This window comes from Rana temporaria, chromosome 4 (genome assembly GCF_905171775.1).
Source record: "Rana temporaria chromosome 4, aRanTem1.1, whole genome shotgun sequence".
Classification (NCBI taxonomy): domain Eukaryota; kingdom Metazoa; phylum Chordata; class Amphibia; order Anura; family Ranidae; genus Rana; species Rana temporaria.
The window spans coordinates 270,629,855-270,650,936 of NC_053492.1; the positions used below are offsets into that span (position 1 = coordinate 270,629,855).

At 40.1% G+C, this 21,082-nt stretch overlaps 1 protein-coding gene across 3 annotated transcripts in view; it reads right to left on the bottom strand.

Moving 5' to 3' along the window:
* Nucleotides 1-525: 525 nt before the first annotated feature.
* The window catches only part of COL10A1 (collagen type X alpha 1 chain), a 133,225-nt gene continuing 112,668 nt past the window's right edge, over nt 526-21,082 (bottom strand). For all 3 annotated transcript variants that reach the window (XM_040350268.1, XM_040350269.1, XM_040350267.1), the window contains one exon: nt 526-2,910. In XM_040350268.1, the coding sequence (XP_040206202.1) occupies nt 1,046-2,910 (1,865 nt within the window). In that variant the 3' untranslated portion in view covers nt 526-1,045. The remainder of the gene's footprint in view (nt 2,911-21,082) is intronic.

A 21,082-nucleotide genomic window follows, 5' to 3' on the forward strand; every position in this document is an offset into this window, starting at 1 on the left:
TCCATAGCAACCAAAAGTGTCCCTTTATGTCAAAAATAGTTTTAGATCAGCTAAAAAACAGCGATAATAAATTATAATCACTTGCAGAATTGTGCGATAGCGATTTGTGGGGAAATTCGTCATAAAAAAAAAAAAATAATGACAGCAACAATTCTGCAACTGAGCAAATTTCAGTGATTTTGATTTGATTACATTATTGAATAATTTTTATTATAATTATATTATTATTTGTTATAATTATTTATAATTATTTATTATATTATAATTTATAATTTTGTTTTTAAAAAAATGTAATACACGGGATGCCTATTAGAATCTTGTTTGGTCAGATTTAAGTGAGTTATTTCTAAAAATTACAGACCTACAATATAAAACGCCAAATTTCCTTGCAAATAATGGTACCGCTTTTAGCATGTTTTTTCTGAAAGAATCATACCGCCAGGGAGGTTAATGAACTATTGTTTTCCATCTTTCCACTATTGATTGTATTTGTTTTATTTTTCCTTCAAATCATTACACATTGGATTTAAGAAAATGTTTATTTTAAAACAATGTTAAATTAACAGGATTGGTGGAATTACAATTTTTAGTAGAGGGATACAAAGGTTCATATTGTTAAATCTTATGAGTGAGTGGATGAGTGTGGAGAATAATAAAAAGATTGATGGCTAACAGACAAGGCAATGAAAGCTGAATAGTTTGACTTTGGGAATACTAGAACTGTTTGAATATTTTAGAGTCAGTGTCCTGTGAATTTTAATATTACAAAAAATCTGCAAAGTTCTTAATACAGAGTTATCACATACAACGCGTTGAGAAAAAACACTATGAAGATACAACAATTAGATTACAGTGTTTTATATTTGGGAACTCACTGCAACTGAAATAGAAACAATATTTTAAGGAGCAGTAAATTTCAAATAGCAATAATTCATGCAACTAAAACATCAAAAATACATTATAATGTACTGCAATTTTTATCAACACAAAAAAAGGGATGTAACAAAAAAATTCAAGCATAAAATTGGAAATATAAAAATACTTATCATGTTAGGCCAAATAAAAATCCTGAGAAAGAGGAATGTATATAGTCAGAAGAATATAAGCCATTAGATTCTGCACTGGGTAACTGGAGCCAAACTTGATCATTTTCCATTAGGTCTATGACGGCACTCCCCGATGCCTGGTCAAGGTATCCTTTCTTATATTCGTCATACGTGTACATTATTGGTGTACCATTTTTATATAGTGCCACCCAAATATTTGTGCCTTTTACATGCACATGGTAAGCAAAATAATATAGTCCCGGTATCCTGCATGTAAATATTCCAGTTCGAGCATCATAGTGATTTTGTCTGTTATATAAAATCTTATCAAATTTTATAGGTACTCCCACTGCTGGAAAGGCTGTGGAGAGAACAGCAGTAAATGCAGAAGCACGTAATTCCCTTAGGCCTTGAATTTGCCCTGATTTTGAGTAGCCATCAGGCAACTGGTGTGGCATTATTACCTGACCTGGTGGGCCTGGTGGACCTGGTTGACCAGGCAGTCCTGGCTCACCATTCATTCCTCTTGGACCAGTAATTCCAGGAGGTCCTATTGGTCCTTGTACACCATTTGTTGCAATGCCAGCTGGACCTGGTAGACCACGTAAGCCCTGTTCCCCCTTATGACCAGGAGGACCTGAAATTCCTGGTGCTCCTGATGCTCCCCTCATACCTGGTATTCCTGTAGCCCCTCTTGGTCCCTGCTCTCCACTGTAACCCATTTCACCTCTTGGGCCTACTGGACCAATTGCTCCAGGTGAACCAGGTGGTCCTACTATCCCTTTCTCTCCTTTTTGTCCTGTCATCCCTGGTGGCCCTTTGGGACCAGCAAGTCCTGGCTCACCTGGATATCCTGATTTTCCATCTAGTCCTGGAGTACCTCTTTCTCCTTTTGGACCAGGAGCTCCAGAAAACCCTTTAGGACCAACCTCACCCTTTTGTCCTGGAAATCCAACATCTCCTGGAAGCCCCCTATGTCCCTGTATACCTCCATTTCCTGGAAACCCTGGTATTCCTGGCTCCCCTGGAAGACCAACTGGTCCCTGATCACCTTTTATACCAGGAACACCCGGAATCCCTTCAGCCCCCCTTTGTCCTTTAACTCCTGATAAGCCTGGCTTTCCATAACCTTGCATTCCTTGCGGACCAGGCATACCTGGTAGCCCTGGCTGTCCTTTAGGTCCAGAATGCCCTGGCAATCCTGAAGCACCATTCATTCCTGGCTTTCCAACACCTGATGGCCCTGGCTGGCCATGTAAGCCCTGGGGTCCTGGTAAACCTTGTATTCCTGGTTCACCTGGTAAACCTCTATCTCCTAATTTTCCTGGCTGTCCAGGAAGACCATTTAGGCCAGGTTTGCCTATTCCAGCAGGACCCTGTGGCCCAGGTTGCCCGGGGAAACCAGGTAGACCTCTTTCTCCTGGTTGACCTGGAGCTCCATATCCATCTTGTCCTTTGACTCCACTTATCCCTGGCATGCCAGGTTCACCTTTAAATCCAGGTACACCTCTTAGACCAGGGTTTCCAACTGCACCTTGTAAACCTGGTGTGCCAACAGCAGAAATTCCAGCAGGTCCAGGAAATCCTGGCGGTCCTTGCTGACCTCTTGGTCCTGGAAGTCCTATAGGTCCACTGTCACCTTTCTCTCCTTGATATCCTCGTTCCCCCTGCTTGCCAGGTATGCCTGGTTGACCAGGTTTTCCAATGGAGGAGAATCCTGGTGGTCCTGGTACTCCTTGAGCTCCTTGTGGCCCTGGTGCTCCATATCCTGGTTTTCCTGAAGGTCCTGGAGGCCCAGGCAATCCTCTTGGACCAACTGGACCAGGAGGACCTGGTGGCCCTTGTTCTGGGGCACTTGGAATTACTAAAATAAAAAAGTGAAAGCATAGTTAGAGGTTAAGAAACCATGTAAGAAAGTAAAAACATCATAAGTATAATTTACAGTTTATAACAAATCATCTTATTGGGTAATCAGCTGTAAGACTTATGTTTTCTTATACCAAATGACTTCAGATTCCACCTGTATAAGAATGTGTAATAACATTTTTTTTACCATATATTTTTGTGTGTAAAACTGGGTTTGGTGCCACATCGAAAAATATTACCAATGTGCAGTGATGACTTGCTTAGTACGCAACAGGTTTCTTCAGCCAACCAATATGAAATAATATTCTTCTTGTTGCTCCTATACAAGCAGCTCTATTGTGATGCACTTCACAGCAAGAGTTTTTACCAGGGCTCAAGTCCTGCGGGAACGCGTGGGAACGGAGTTCCTGCACTTTTTTCACAGCAGGAACTCAGTTCCCTTTGCTGGACTAGAGCAGCCAAGCCAATCATTCACTAAGCGGCGATACCGAGCTCGAGTCACTGTCAGGGGCAGGCAAACCTTAGTAATCCTTTATGTTACTGGCCGCTTCCTGTATTTGGATTCACCGGGTAATGTGTGGGTATTCCGCCACTTCCTCGATGCCGCAATGTCTCCTGGGAACAATGACAAAAGCTCCCAGGAGACATTGCGGCATCGAGGAAGTGACGGAATACCCGCACACTACCCGATGAATCCATATACAGGAAGCGGCCAGTAACATAAAGGATTACTAAGGTACAGTGGATCGAAAAAAAAAAACATGCGGTTTAGTAATTATGCATATGAGCGTATCATTTTTTTTTGATGGGGGAGTGGATCTTGGGTGGGAGTTCCCACAATTTTTTCCCCAGGACTTGACCCCTGGTTTTTACTAACAATAAATGGTTTCCTTTCTCTGAACATATCTTTATTGTATGGCATGGTCGTATATAGCCCAATGCTAGGACATATTCCCTCACATTCGTTTTTGCAATTGTTATGTTCTAATTCTCTTAAAATATGTCTTGCTGCTTGCTGTCTTGGGCAAACAGTAAACAGTTTAGGAATAAATGGATCAGTGCAAAAGTTGTCAGCTTAATACAAGCAGTAAAGAAATTAAAAAAGAAATAAGAAATATAAGAATATTTCTTATGTAGGTTTTACCCTCCTTTCATGTAAAAAAAACTGATAGCAATTTAAAGAAGTTTTGCGGAACATTTTAATGGTAAATGTTTAGATGATGATGTGCTATTTTTATTAGTTTAATGATATTTTCATGTGTATTTTTTATTTACAAAACACATGAAAAAAAAAAAAAAAATGCCAATATAATTTTCCTTTCCATAATGTAAAGCAGTAAATAATATGAAAGTTTAATAACTGCTTAATGTGTATGTGTACCCATTTTAAAAAGTTAGTAATCAACAACAAATAGGTGCACTTGATATTTCCTGCAAATCAGGTCTATATGTTCATATACTGTTAATTTATATAGGTTAATAATTATAGCCCAGTTTAGGTATTCAAAAAAGATCAATAGTATGAGTTAGAGCCTGGGGGGCAGCACGCCAACAGTATGAGTTAGAGCCAGGGGGCGTACGGGGGACGTGGTTCCGGGAGGATGTCAGTGGACTCCCTCTTGGAAGAACAGAGCCACATAGCTGTCTATAGCACGGTTATGAAGTGGTTAAACATTATTTAGGGTGTAATTTTTTTTCTTAGGCCAAGTTTACTTGACCAGGAAAGAATGCAATACAATGTGATCTGCATTGCATTACATTCAGTGGAGCACAGGGAACGCATCCAGAGTATTTTAGACCCCCAAATGTCTCCTTAAAAAACTGTCACCAAAAAATAATCACGTAGGGAACTTTTTGTCCCCTAAGTGTTAAAAAAATGTAATTGTAAAAACTTTAAGTTACACTTAAGCACATAAACACCCCCCTCCACATTTTTTTTTAAGCCCCCCGCATATTCAAATGTACAAACATAAACACACACATCGGGGGTGCCTACGAATGAATTGCGATACACATGTTACAGAGTGAGAGCAATTTTTCTAGCACCAGGCTTTTAAAGTGTTGCCTATGGAAAATATAGGTTACTGAAGTTTGTCACCATTTCACGGGTGCACGCAAATTTAAGGTTTGACCAGTTGGACATCTGTTTACTGGGTGCAACCTCATCATTTAAATTTGAACCCACAAATTGGGTAATTTATTGCGTTTGTATGCCCTAAACATATCTTTAGTGTATTTTTACAGAAATTTTGCGTTTCCTAGACCTTTGCGTTAATATTGTGTCGCATAAAAAATTGGAACTACCAAAAAAAATTCGCTAGGATGTCTGTTTTCAGAGAATATAGAATATTTTGGATGTCTTATGTAATCTTTAGCCCTAAAATGATTTTTTAAACATGTGTACCAAAAATGTGAAATCCGCTCTGGCAGGGCAAGAGTTAAATAAGAAAACTTAAAAATTCTGGACAAAAAAACTTTTACTATTTAAATAGCTTTAAAAAAAATGTTCAGTGAGCAATATCCATTGACAGATTGCCATTATGCTTAAAGCTAAAATCCAAGCAAACATCTAAATACACAGATGAAATGCATAGCTGTTTCACTTTCCAAATAAGTTATATTTCTAACCATCCTGTTCTGTGATTGATTCTAGAAAGAAGTAAACATAAATGGGATTTCTAGGTACCAACAAACCGTAAAAAATTAGCCTGGAGAATCCCCATTACTCAAGACTGGAGTTTTATGTTGGTACCTAGAAGCTTCATCCATTTTACATCTTTTTGGGTTAGATTAATTTGGGCTCTTAGAAAGTGTGAGGGCTCTGTTCCATTTCATTGCTTTCGTTTTGAGGTTTACATAGATCTTCCACATTACATAGCCCCCTGTCACATGTAGCATTTTCTCTTCTACGGTTTAATAACAAGTACAGGTGTCTTTCCCAGCCTGTGCTTGGACAGTGAAAGTAGAAGCACACACTATTGAGCTCATCTGCCACTCCTCTCTTCTTCAACCAGCATGTCCCTTTTACTATTACTCCACATTTTTGAGCTGTATATCAATGCACAGGGACTGCAAAAGACTAACAAATAAATGCAGGTATTAAAGCGGGAGTTCACCCATAAAACACTTTTTCCCCTTAGATGTATGCTCATTTTGTCTAGGGGAATCGGCTAGTTGTTTTAAAATATGAGCTGTACTTACCGTTTTCGAGATGCATCTTCTCCGTCACTTCAGGGTATGGGTCTTTGGGAGCGGGCGTTGCTTCTTGATTGACAGTCTTCCGAGAGGCTTCCGACGGTCGCATCCATCGCGTCACTAGTAGCCGAACGTCGGTGCGGCTCTATACTGCGCCTGCGCACCGACGTTGGGCTTCTTTCGGAAAATCGTGACGCGATGGATACGACTGTCGGAAGCCTCTCGGAAGACTGTCAATCAAAATAGGAACGCCCAGTCCCGCAGCCCATACCCGGAAGCGACGGAGAAGATGCATCTCGTAAACCGTAAGTACAGCTCATATTTTAAAACAACTAGCCGATTCCCCTAGACAAAATGAGCATACATCTAAGGGGAAAAAGTGTTATGTACGGGTGAACCCCCGCTTTAAACTGCTTGCATTTAAAAAATACTCTTAAGGATGTATTAACCTCCCTGGTGGTATGATTCCTTCTGGTTTTAAGTGCTGAAAGCGGTACAATTATTTTGCATGGAAATTTGGCGTTTTATATTTTAGGCCTGCAATTCTTAGGAATAACTCACGTAAATCTGTCCAAACAAGAGTCTAGTAGACATCCGGGTATGATAAAGTTTGAAACACAAAATCATAAATTATAATATAATAAATAACTATAAATAATTATAACAAATAATAATGTAATTCTAATAAAAATTATTCAATAATGTTATCAAATCAAAAACACTGAAATTTGCTCAGTTGCAGAATTGTCGCTGTCATTATTTTTATTGTTTGATGACAAATTTCCCCACAAATCGCTATCATGCAATTCTGCAAGTGATTCAAATTCATTATCGCTGTTTTCAAGCTGGTCTAAAAGCACTTTTGATGTAAAGGGACACTTTTTGGTTGCTATGGACAATCTCCAGTTTCCAGGCAGAAAGAACAGTTTTTATTATATAAAACTGCATGCAGGACACTGGGCAGACCACTAGGGACAAAGGGGGTGTGTAATTATTTGATACACTACTGTAATCTGTAAGATTACAGTATAGTGTATGTGTATTGTGTTTTTCCCTTTTTGAATTTGGCGCCAAACTCCATCCCTGTGCGTTGTAACGTCGCAGGGAACGGAGCTCGGCAATCGGCACTGTGAATCGAGCGAGGAGGCACAGTGGAGGAGCTTGCATACACAGCGGGGATGCATCGCAGGATCCAGGGACAAGGTAAGTAACTTCCCCCTGTAGCAAATGGACGAAAAAAACTCTGGACGGCCGCACTCCAAAATGACTAAAACAAAGTTGGTCTTTATTTTCAAATGTACATGCATTCACCGCAAGCAACAGGTACAGCTGTACCTGTTGCTTGCGGTGAATGCATGTGCATTTGAAAATAAAGACCAACTTTGTTTTAGTCATTTTGGAGTGCGGCCGTCCAGAGTTTTTTTCGTCCATTTGCTACAATCAGCATCGCCAGCACCCTGGTGGTTCAACAGCCCTTAATGATATATGAGGCTCACCTGGAGCGGTGAAAGATTTGTCTGTAACTTCCCCCTGTATCCTGCAATGCAACCCCGAGTCTGGCTTGGGGATACTGCTTTTGGTATGAAAAATTCACCCCGAGCCAGACTCTGGAATACCGCTAAGGAGGTTAACAAAGCTGCATTCACACATGTCTTTTATACTGTATCTGTGTGGAGTTCTTTTTTAACTGTATGTGTATTCATAAAATGTGACCTTCCCCATCTCCTTAGGCCTTAACCTACCCCTAAAATTACAGTGCATGTATAGCCAAAACTTTTTTTTTTAGTCTTGGATAAAGAAGTATCATTATTTCTGATGGGGTTTTTATTGCTGGCTGTGCCCCTGCCAGAAGGTTTTACTCTGCTTGGCCAAGTGATCATTGCCAACAAAATAGGAAAATACAACATTTTACAGTTGTTACAGAACACAAGATGAGAGTAAATCATCCAATAACACTTGTTCCAATGACAACTGACTAAGATAGACATTTGTACTCATTTTGTTGAGATGTCTTTTCAGTTCCTTTTGCATCTCCAGGTGATAATTTCTGGGATGTGTAGGGAGGAGCACCTGGCACAAAAATGTCATCTCACTTAAAGGACGTTTTTGAAACATGTATTAGTTAAGAACATTAGATGCAGCCAAGACTTTTCAAGGGGGAAAAAACCCTACCCCCCCCCCCCCCTTGTAGGCAGGTTGGAAATGTATACAGTTTAGTTATCCAGCAGCTGGCCCAGGCTGAGGAAGGGGATATTGTTTTTTATCTCAGTTCCTGGACTTTTGATCCTAGCCAGCCCACCTGTGCTATAAAAGGGGGACAGCTAAGGACTGACAGTGGGAACACGGGCACTGGCGGGGGTATGCCAGGGATACTACATTATTCTAGTTAGGATTAGGGACAGGATGTCATTCAAATAAAACTGTGTGCCGATTCTTGTTCAGTAAAGTTACATTAATCATTCTGAGCCTGGTCTGAAGTTATTTAAAGGGGTGCATGTTGGTACTGACGTATCTAAAGGAACCTGGGTATGAAGTTACACCATTGCAAAAGAGTTAACTCGGCAAGACAAGGTGAAGGAGTGTAACCAAGTACAAGTTTTAAGATACAAGCACCCAGTCATTAGGCTTGGTACCTGGTAGGGTGACAGGTCCTCCAGTGGCGGGCGTCGATGTTCTGGCTCCCTTCCAAGTGGTTAGTGTCCAAAAGCTACCGGATCTGAACCCACATTATGGAGATCTATGGCCTGGTCATGAGGTATGGGAAGGGAAGAGTTAAGTGAGAGCGTTATGGGCTTAACTAGACCCCATTGTATTTCTGGGAGTGAGGTAACAGAGGTTCGCTGGACTGGTGGAGTGGAGTGTACACCTTTGGTATGTCCCTCCTAATGCAAGCATGCCAGTTGCGGTGTGTAGTGACATGAGACAGGTTGCTTTTTGGAGGAAATCTGCATTTATTGCTGTGTACAGTGGGGGCTCATCTCTGAGTCAGGGAACTGCCTTAGTGTTACATACTTCACATGACCACAGTCTCCATCTGGTACCGGGCATTGATAAGCAAACTCTGCATGAGCGATAGCCTATGTTTGCAGGCACAGACGACCCCACCACACCCTTCTTCAGGGCTTTAATGCTTAATGAAGATGCATAATTGTACTGAGAAGGTGGAGAGATGTGCAGCTAGAGGGAGGGGGAATGAAGCTGGAGGTTCACATCTTTCTACATCTGTGTCATGGAGTGCTCATCAGTGAACAATGAAGCTGAATTCCAGGAGCCATGACCTCACCCACCCATCCATTGTCACCACACCCCCCCTCTCCCATGCAGCAGCCACTCTATCACACAGGGGAGCCAGAGGTTTTATATCATGTAGCAGCATTAGAGAGAATAAAAAAAAAGGTATTTACAAACTTCTTTTTTACCAGCAGTTTACAGCATAGATAGCGAGAGGAGGAAAGAGGTATTTTTAAGCAGACATCAATATAACATTTACTTAGGCTTTTAAAGAGACGTATGACCAAAGCTTGTGTGGTCATACTTCTAATGTGGGTCACAGGAGTGCACTTACTATTGCACTTCTGTGACCCAGATTTAGCTAAAGCTGGCTTCTGATGTCACAGAGCTGTACTAACCTCTGGATGTATTATTGTTATACAGGATTTATATAGCGGCAACAGTTTGCACAGCGCTTTACAACATGAGGGCAAACAGTACACTTATAATACAAATCAATAAAGGAGGGATCAGAGGGCCCTGATCGTTAGCGCTTACAATCAAGAAGGAAGGGTCAAGTGGAACAAAAGCTAATAACTGTGGGGGGGTGAGCTGAGGGAGAACATTAAAATACAGTTGTTAGGTGTGGGTAGGGTAGGCTTCTCTGAAGAGAAGGGTTTTCAGGGATTGTCTAAAAGCTAATAGAGTAGGAGATAAGCGGACAGATTGGGGTAAGGCATTCCATAGGATTTGAGAGGCTCTGGAAAAGTCCTGGAGGTGAGCATGGGAGGAGGTGACGAGGGAGCTAGAGAGCAGGAGGTCTTGAGAGTAACGAAGAGAACAAATAGGTTGGTATTTAAAGACTAGGCTAGTGATGTAGCTGGGGGCTAAATTGTGGATGGCTTTGTAGGTAGTTGTTAGTATTTTTTATTTAATTAGTTAGGTAAGCAGAAGCCAGTGGAGGGATTGACAGAGAGGAGTAGCAGACACAGAGCGATAGGTAAGGTGGATGAGTCTGGCAGCAGCATTCATTATGGATTGAAGGGGCGATAGACTATGTAGAGGTAAGCCAATGAGAAGGGAATTGCAGTAGTCGAGGCAAAAGATGGCCAGCAAGTAAATTAAGAGCTTTGTTGTGTCATTGGTTAGAAAGGGACGTATTTTGGAGATGTTGCAGAGGTTGAGGCGGCAAGCTTTGGACAGTGATTGGACGTGATGCTTAAAGGAGAGTTCTGAGTCCAGGACTACACCTAAAACCTTGGCATGCGGGGATGGGCTTATAGTTGTGCCATCAATTTTGACAGAGAGATCAGGGGAAGTGACACATGGGGAGGAAGAATTGGTTTTGGACAGATTGAGTTTGAGGAAGTGGTGTGACATCCAGACTGATATATTATAGTAAATTAGTGATACGTGAGGAGACAGAGGGAGTGAGCTGAGGGTTAGAGAAATATATTTGGGTGTTGTCAGAGTAGAGGTAGAGGTGACCCAGGCAGGAGGTGTAGATTGAAAATAGAAGTCAAAGAACAGAACCTTGGGGACCCCAACAGAGAAAGGAAGAGGAGAGGAGGAAGTAGAGTTGTAAGAAACGCTAAATGTGCGGTTGGATAATTAGGAACCAGTGCAGAGTCCAGTCACGGAGACCAAAATCATGGAGTTTTTTGAAGAGGAAGGGGTGGTCAACCGTAGCAAAGGCAGAAGAGAGGTCCAGGAGTAGGAGTACAGAATAGTGTCCATTGATTTTGGCCTTTAGTAGATCGTCTGTTAGTTTTAGGAGAGCAGTCTCTGTGGAGTGTTGGGAACGAAATCCAGACTGAAGCGGATTAAAAAGGCTATTATCAGCAAGGTGGGTGCTTAGTCGGCTGTAGACCAGACGTTCAAGGAGTTTGGATAAGAAGGGGAGCAAGAAGATGGGGGGGTAGGTTAAGATTGGATGGGTCCAGTGAGGGTTTTTTAAGTATGGGGCTGACAAGTGCATGTTTTAGAGAGTTGGGGAAGATGCCAGAGGAGAAGGACAGATTGATGATGTGGGTTATAGAGTTTAGAATAGAGCCAGAAGGTGAACATTTGCGAGGGAACAGGATGTAAAGGGCAGGTGGTAAGGTGAATGTTAGCAAGTAGTTTGGCAACCTCGTCTATAGTGGTGGGGTTGAAAGAGAGAAGTAATAATTGTACCTGTGGGCATGAAGTGTAAAGCGTATAGGGTATCTGAACAGTAGAGATCTCCTCGCAAATTGTATCTATCTTCTGTTTGAAGTGATTGGCGATCTCCTGGGTAGTGAGTGAGGTGGAGGCAGTGGAGGACAAAATAGAGAGTTGAAGATAGAGAAGAGTTGATGGGGATGGGATGAAAAGTTGCTAATGAGAGTGATAAAATAGGTATGCTTGGCAGTGAGGAGGCTGGAATTGTATTTTTGGAGGGCAGATTTATATTGGTTGAAATCTTTCTGAGACTTAGTCTTAAGCCACAGGCGCTCATGAGCACAACTATGTTTTTTCAGACTTCTTTTATCATCTGTTTGCCAAGGTTAAAGGGGCCGGGGCCTGATTCTGTGTGTAGTGAGGGGAGCCAGTGAGTCCATGAGGCTAGAAGTGAAGCGTTGTAGACAGAAGTGGCTAGGTTGTCGGTAGCAGAGTAGAGAAGAGAAGGGTTGAGATGATGTAGGTTTCTGTGGGTAACTTTTAGGCGATTGGAGGGAGAAGAGGTGGAGGAGAGGGAGAGAGTGAAACATAATAAGGTAGTGATCAGAGAGAGGGAATGGATAGTAAGAAAGGTTGCATGGAGTGCAAAGGTGAGCGAAAACGAGGTCAAGGGTATTGCCTTCAGAGTGAGTAGGAGCATGTTTCCACTGCTTCAGGTCAAAGGAGGAGGTTAGACTGAGAAGTTTGGAAGTGGCAGGAGTGTTAGTATTAATAGGGATGTTGAAGTCAACCAGAATGATTGTGGGGATTTCAGAAGAAAGAAAGTAGGGTAACCAGGCAGAGAAGTAATCAAGAAAGGTTGATACTGGTCCAGGAGGCCTGTAGATCACAGCTATCCTTAGAGAAACTGGAGTGAAAAGATGAATGCAGTGTGCTTCAAAAGAGGAGGGTGACAGAGAGGGGGGTGGTTGAAGTACCTGAAAGGTGCTTTGTGGGGCTAGAAGGATTCCGACACCTCCTCCCTTACATCCACTGGATCTGGGGGAGTGAATCCAGAGAAGACCACCATGGGATAAGGCAACAGAAGATGCAGTGTCGGACTAATGAAGCCAGGTTTCGGTAATGGTGAGTAGATTAAATGAGCTTGTGATAAAAAGGTCATGGAGAGAGGTGAGCGGGAATTCCAAAGGGCACAAGAGAAAGAGAGTCTGGTCTTGGGAAGGAAAGAGATGGGAACTAAATTTTGTTGATTGCAGCTGCTGCCAGAGGGTGCAGGGTGATGGATGCATGGGTTACAGTTAAGAGATGGAGGCCCGGGGTTTGGATATATATCTCCAGAGGTTAGGAGAAGCAGTAGGGTGAGAGAGGTAATATGGGAGTGGGATTTATATGAAGGGACATGTTCCAGGGTCCTGGAGATTTTTTGTGTGGATTTAGAATTAGCAGGAGTTGGTAGGTGCAATAATAAGGAGAGGACAGAAGTGAGGGAGATATATATATATATATATATATATATATATATATATATATATATATATATATATACTGTGGGGGGGGGGAGAAGAGGGGTTAAGGAAAGAAAGTTTAACGATGGAGGACAGAGCTGTCAAAAGGAGTGGTAGAGAGTGCATGATAAAAGGAGCTGAAGGGGTAAACAAGGTCACCTGATGTCTGTGTGGTGTTTTCCAAATAATTTTATTGTGTTCATTTGCTTTGTGCATTTGCTAAAGTGCAGAGTCAGAAGTGTTCCCACCAGAAATACAAGAATAATGTTGGGATCCACCCATATGCCTGACTGGCAGCTTGCTCAGACCCTCAGCGCACCACTGAGAGCTTGAGCCAGACACTTCTGCACAGTCTCCTGCCTGGAGGGCAGAGCAGGCCCAAGAACTAAGCAAACAGTGGTGATGTGATCGCTCAGTTCTCAGGATTAGAGCCAATGAGGGAAAGCTGAAGCATCATACAGATGCTGCAGCCATAGAGGTGAGCATGTATGTTTGCTTATTTAATTTCCCACACTTCTCCTTTAACCCCTTCACACCTAATGCCGCGTACACACGATCGTTTTTCGGCATGAAAAAAACATTGTTTTTCAGCATGTGCAAAAAACGACGTTTTTCCAACTTCATCATTAAAAACGATGTTGTCCCACACACCATCGTTTTTGAAAAATGATGAACAAAGCGCGGTGACATACAACAAATACGACGGCACTCTAAAGGGGAAGTTCTATTCGCCTTTGGGCTGCTTTTAGCTGATTCCTTGTTAGTAAAAGACGATTTGTGCTTTTTTGTCTGTTACAGCGTGATGAATGCGCTTACTCCATTATGAATGGTAGTTTTACCAGAACGAGCGCTCCCATCTCATAACTTTCTTCTGGGCATGCGCGGGTTTAAAACGTCGTTTTTGCCCACACACGATCATTTTTAACAACAGGAAAAACAGAAGCCGAAAAACGTTGTGAAGCCCACACACGATCATTTAAATGACGTTTTTAAAAACCTCGTTTTTTTTCATGCCGAAAAACAATCGTGTGTACGTGCCATTAGGGTAAAACAAATCTAAAAGCCTAAGCACAATTTAGAAATTTTGACATATGTTAGTAAAACTGTACATATCACAACTATTTGGTGCATCTAGGTGGATTATAACTTTTTTCAGGATTGAAAATTGAGAAATAAAGAAATTGAGCTTTCTTGTGGTGGTAAATGGTAATGTATATCTCCTGATTTGTGTTTATTATCATAGGAAAACTGACCCAAAATAGTAAAAAAAAATATATATATTTTTAATTTAGCTGTAAATTTCTTGTAACTACCATAACCTACCACCAAAGAGCAACCCAGAATCAATTCTCCTGCTCCAGACAATCACAGGGATACCACATATGTGTATGTTAATTGCTGTATGTACCCGTAGTACATCCCAAAATCAATAGTGCCCATTTTTCTTTTTTTATCCTACCTAAAACACACTAACACCGACTCTAACTGACGGTAATGTTTTGCACACACTGTCGGACTTTTGACTGTACAAAAGTCTGCCGCGAGTTCGTCGTAAGTCAGACGGAAAGAAAGAGAACAGGTTCTCTAAGGTCCTTCGGACTTCCAAAAAAAAACTTTCCTAGAAGTCAAAAAAAAATTCTCAGAAAATCCGGCCGTGTGTACGAGGCATAATACTGTTTTTTTTATTCTGCCCAAATTACATTGACCTTGACCTTGGACCCTAACCTTTGACCTTTACCTGAACACTAACCCTGGCACTGACCTAGATCAAACCTTGATCTAGCTATTTTTTATGTATTTGTAATTTATTTTTTATTTTTACATTTTTTTTCTCTGCAAGGAAAGAGAGAGATACAATGTATCTCTCCCCTCCATTCACAGAGAGATAAACACAGGGGCCGAAATTCACAAGCTTCGCATTGACTGATCACTGTGATAGTCAATTTTTTTTAGAGGCTATCACAGCAATCAGGGGACCCGGAACCACATGATCCAGGTCCCAATCATTAGTACAGGACTCGCAGATGCCGCTGAGACCCCAGTCTGCGTGCTGGAGCAAATTGGATCTTGCATTGTGATTTTTTGCCTTCCTCTACATCAGGGATATGCAATTAACGGACCTGCAGCTGTTGCAGAGCTACAAGTCCCATGAGGCATATCAAGACAGCCACAAGCATGCAACCAGAGGCATAGGCATGACGGGACTTGTAGTTTTGCAACAGCTGGAGGTCCGCTTATTGCATACCACTACTCTAGATCAACTGTGGGTATAGGATTGTATATATATTTTTTCTTTCTATTGGTTGAACTGGTCTATTTTTTTCAACCAGACAGACTATGTAACTATATAGTATGTAAACTTTATTTAAGGATTTTTTTTTTTTAACTTGTTAGGTTGTTTTAATTCATAGAAGAGAGCCAGCGCTCAACCAATCAACATAGTTTTTGAATACATTTAGGTCCCTGATGTTGGCTGTTGCCAATCAATGGATATAAGAACAGGTGGCAGACTGGCATTTTTTACCATTCCAGCTGTATATGGATTGTCCAAGATTCACACCTTGAAAATACCACCCAATCATCTTGGGTTCTAATGGTATCTCAAAAACCAATTCCCACATTCCTTGATAGTCACTTACAACCTCTGGTAGTGACTCTCCCTTCCTACTTGTATGCACTCCTGAAAAGTTAACGAAAGGGTGCCGTGCTGGAAGAATTTATTACAAGATTGATTTAACTGACATCATGTGCAGTATGAAGCACCTACTTTAATCTGCCAAAGAATGAAACAGTGTAGTTACAAAAGTAACAATGTTACTTTGCATTCATCACATCTGAACATGGTTTATAAACATTGGGGTTGATTTAGTAAAAGCAAACAGACTGTGAACTTTGCAAGTGCAGTTGCACTCATTTTCCTCAGAGCTTAGTGAATGTGGTATGCTTGTCATATGCAAAAGAGGACAGCAGAGGGGCAGAAAGACAGGGTCTACTACATATGTTCTTTGATTATGTTTTTTGGATATATGTAGTGCTTATGTCCATAACTAGATAGACACAGTTTCTATGTTGCTAACGTACAACACCCTCCATGTAGAAACATCAGGAGTTTTTATATACTTTTCGAATTTTGCTTTCATTTTCATTCATGAAAGATGCACTAAACCAAGGCAATTAATTACATTTCAGCTTTTACTTCATGTGCTTTTAGTAAGTTGACAACTAATTGAATGTAAGCACTTATTAGAGTCCTTATTATAAACACCTGACATATTGTACTAAGTAACATCACAATTTAACACCTATGGATTTATTCATACTGGGCTTAAAGAAGCCAGTTATTTGGGCAAAAAGAAAAACTCTCATATAGAGCATGATTGTACAGACCTTCAGAAGCGTTTAGGAGCATTTAATATTTTATGCTGCTATAAAACTGCTCTCAAAAACACAAAACAGGAGTTTTTTTTTTCTGCCTCTAAATGCTGAGCTTAAAATATGCATCTAAATGTCCTAATGTGCATCGACATATAAGATAATAATGAGTTGCTTCTACAGGCAAAATGCTAAACTCCTCTAGAAGCAGTTTTTTTTTTAAGCCAGTGTGCATGGCCCCTAATAACGTATTATAAGCATAGCATAAAAATAAAACAACATAATAACAATAAGACAACATAAAATAAGATAAAATAAAAACTTAAAATGGAATAGGGATGCTAATGTTTCATATGCATTTAATGTTTCATATCTTTATTGAAGCTTTTTTTTAGGTCTTGAGAAATGAAAATAAGTTACATTTTTTCATCTAAAATTCTGGATGCAGGTGGTCTCCTTAAATGACCCATGGCTTATCATTTTATTTAGAATTTGTTAAAATGAAAATCAGATGAATTTTGGAAGATAAAGGTTGTTTTTTCTTCTTGAGGTTTGTTGGAAATATCATTTGTTTGTTTTGTTTTTTTTTGTGTTTCTTTCTTGACATAATTGAACATGAATGTGTTATGCTATAAATATGCAAACAGTGGTTTTGCATCCACAGTATTAACATGTTTTTTGTGTTTTAAAAAATGAATGTTCTGTAATGTTTACTATTAAAGCATTTTGATATTTTCTGCATGGATATCATGTTTCATCAATATTAGAATGCCAAGGACAATAGTTAATCCATTATTAAATGTTTAAAGTTAATATTGATAGTACTTCTAGAATTTGTCAAAGTTAAGCATGTTAAAAATAAAGTTAATTGTTAATGTAGAATCAGTCATTCCATCTTTCTTGTAATTTTATTCACTTTGGTTTTAATAATGTTTTTATTCACTTTTTTTAAAATTATATTTATAGTGGCTTTCTCTTGTTATACTCTTTACCAGTTACGGTGTTTAGGGACCATGTCTCCCTTGTATCAAAAAAAAAAAAAATGGAGACACCAATAAGCCGCCATATTGGCCTGTATCACAATTTTGATTGCTCAAAAATGCATTTTTTTGCTTTGGAGCATATTCCCCCAGGAGAAAGAGGTGGTGACTATGACAAAATGTTACTACAGCGTGAGGCACGCTGGATACATGATCTATCTTCCCTCAAACATCCTGGTTTAAATGATGCTTTTAGCTTTAAATGTTTTCTTTAATGAATATTCATTCTTCACTAATTTCCATCCCCATTCCTTCCTTTGTATATAGCTATTTTTTAAAAAAAATTTCTAATTTTGTTTTTCATTTTATTTTCTATATTTAATGATACGTTATTCCCATGTTAGATAATATGGGGGCTAATATAAAATTATTGGTTAAAGAATTCCTTGATATGTTGCCTGTATATTTCCTATGTAATATATGGGTGTCCTTGAACCTTTTCCAGGCTGCAAATTGATTAATTACTGCTGAAAAACTATCTATGTTGTTTGCTACCTATATTCACATTGTCTTTGCATGTGAATAAGTCCCTTATGCGTATTCTTTTTGCTCCCACCTATCTTTGTTCATTCTCTAGTGGCCTTACGGACGCATCGGGCACTAATCTAACTGAGTGTTTTTAATCAATCATCCAGCCGATTTGAGCCCTTGAAGTATCAGCCCCTGGTTCGCCTTTCCGATCCAATTTTCCACTGTTTTGTTCCTGCATTGTATTGTGCGGTTGCAGCTTCTCTGCCATTTTCACTACTTGTATGGTTTTATCTTTATTGGCCAATCCACCGCATTAGGGCATTCCTTTAACTAAAATGGTGTGGATGCTTGTGACGCCTATCAGCGTCACATGCTGCGTGCCGCCGTTGAGACCAGGTGCATGCGCATGGACATCTTCCCGGTGGTGACGTCAGAGGCTGCCGGGACGGGAGGAACATATGAAGGCAGCTATTCGCCATGACTATCTGGCAGAGATGCCTTGCAAGTGGGAGAGTGAACATCTCTCCCACTTTTATCCATCTCATTGTCTTTTTAACCTAGGTAAGCCACTGCCTTTGTTTGTATCTGTTTTATTGATAACAGATTGAGCTATTGGTTGATCAATAACACTCAGTCTTGTTTTTTCTTTGCCTTGATAATTTTCACAGATTTTCTCCATTGTGAGCATCATTTGAAGAGTGCCATCTACATAAGTTGGTCCAGCCACATATGTTTTTTTCATATTCTAGCCGGACACCTGTTATACTACATTGATTCAACCTTTCATGTACTCAATTTAGGTAACTTATATGCTATCCATTCATAGCTGGTGTTTGATTTTTGATATCCTTGATGTCATCAATTGCTACATACATTTTTTCAACGTTCTTTTTATCTTCCTCTACCAGGAATTTGTATTTAAATTTTCTTCCTCCTGCGACCATGAGAATGAACCTTTAGATGGGGCGCTCTGAATATGTATGGTACCTATACATTTTCCATCCTAGATCAAGATTTGTATATAGTTTTAAGCAGCCAGGGTAAGATTCTTTCCCACAATTATATATTATTTTTGATATTTGTTCACCTGACCATTATTGTATTTATTATCTGCATATCTGTTTTATGCCAATATTATAGCATTGATTTGCTTGCTAGTTTATTTTTTTCTTTTGATGAAAACAATCAACATAAGGTCTCATTCCTGTCTTTTTTGTTACCTTTAGCATAGTATACTTGTCACCAGGATCTCCTGAAGATGCTCAAAAAAGTGAAACATGTTGAGTGGTGGTATTGTTACATATGCCTTCTAATGGAACGTACAAATTCTTGATATGGATGGTCTAATTTCCTCTAATTTCCTAAACTATTTAACTTTATCTATTTTGTTAATTGTGTTTTTGCACTTCTATGTTCGTAACACCTTAAAAGTCCGAGTTTGTCCTCCCCCTCCCTCCTAATTTCTTGTTCTAGAAAAAAATGGGATAATGGTGTTGTATCTGATTTCTCTTTATTAGTTATGGTGTTTAGTTCAAAGATTAAGGCACTTCTTGAGAATTTACATGAATACAGCTAAACTTGCCAACCAGAGTCAGAAAGTTCCAGTTTGTAAGTATAATCCTTCCTAAATACCAGCTTGACTCTTCTTATCAAAACACATTTCCTCTGAGGGATGTAAGTTAGCTCAGAGCTAGCTGGCATCTCAAAGCCAACTATGGGCTCTGTGCTTTCTCCCCAATCAACCCCCCCCCCCCCATGTTTGTCTTCACCAGCTGTATCTTATGCTTATTTTTGCTTCAATACTTACCTTTTTCTAAATTCAATCATGTGGTGCTGCATGTTCTTCTTTCTCTTCTCCTCTTCTTTGGGTTGAGCATTCCTTACATTAAAAATCAGCACCACTTTCACCAGTAAACTTTGGATAAAGGGTGCCATGGTTATGCTACCTCAAGGTGTGGGGTCACAACAACCTGCACTCACAGTATGTGCTCATTCTTCTGGGCTGAGTAATGCTGGCCATCATTCAACCTGGAACACTGAGGCCATCTTGTGATGAAGGCTTTAAGTTTGGACCTTAAGCTGTCAGTAAGAGAGGCAAATGAGTCTCACCATTGTTCTGATTTATGCCTTCATAGTGACAGATTACATTGTAGAACATAGATCCTCAAAAAATAAACAGAAGAACCCCTTAAAGCCCAATTGAAACCTCAGTTTAAATCAGTGTACCACGTTCCTGATTTATAAAAACAAAAGGGGTTCAATGTTTTACGGTTTGTTTATTTTCTAAAGCACTCACAGTTGAAGTACAAAAAGCCTGTCACTTGCCAGTAGCTGAAATATAGGATTCTTGCTCTCTGTGGAGAAGCAGTGATCTCATTGCAGAGGTCTGCTATTCCCCTACTGAGTCAAAAATATAGCAAATAGGCTATTCAATTTGCAAGGGAACTTTCCTCAGAGCTTAAGTAATGTGGTAAACTTTGTAAAGAATACCCAATCACATGTGAGGGAAAAAAAATTGATTTTCCTTCCACATTATTGGATGATGGAAGTCAGCAGATCTGCACTTTATTCAGTAAGCTCCTGGGAAAACTCTCTAAAACACTCTTAGTAAAATGCAACTTCTCTTGCAAAGTTAACAGTCTATTTGCTTTTATTAAATTAATCATATTGCACACTAAAAACGGGTGGAACATGTAATATGCTACCAAAGGTGAACTTATTGGTTGTAAAGGCAGAAGGTAAAAAGCCTTTTGTGTGCAGCAGCCCCCTAATACTTACCTAAGCCCTATCTTGATCCAGCGTAGTTGCATGAGAGACTTGGCTGCCCGGGACTCTCCCTCCTCATTGGCTGAGACAGCAGTGAAGCACCATTGGCTCCCACTGCTGTCAATCAAAGTCAGTGAGCCAATGAGGAGAGAGAGGAGGCGGGCCGCTGCTCTGTCTGTGAATAGATGCAGGGAGCTGCGGCAAGGGGCCCGAGATGAGAAGGATCTGTGCTGGTCTTTGCAACTGCACAGAGTAGGTAATTATAACATGTTTGTTAGTTGTAAATGAAAAAACCTTTGTTGAGTAATTTGAGTATGCCTATTAATCTGACCCGTATGGACCAGAACTAATGTGATTATGTCTATATATTGTATCTAAATGTACACATACTATAATGTATTATTCTCTTTTTTCTGTTATCAGCTGTACCCTGTGAACCCCTGAAGAAGCGCATTCAGTGAAACGTGTC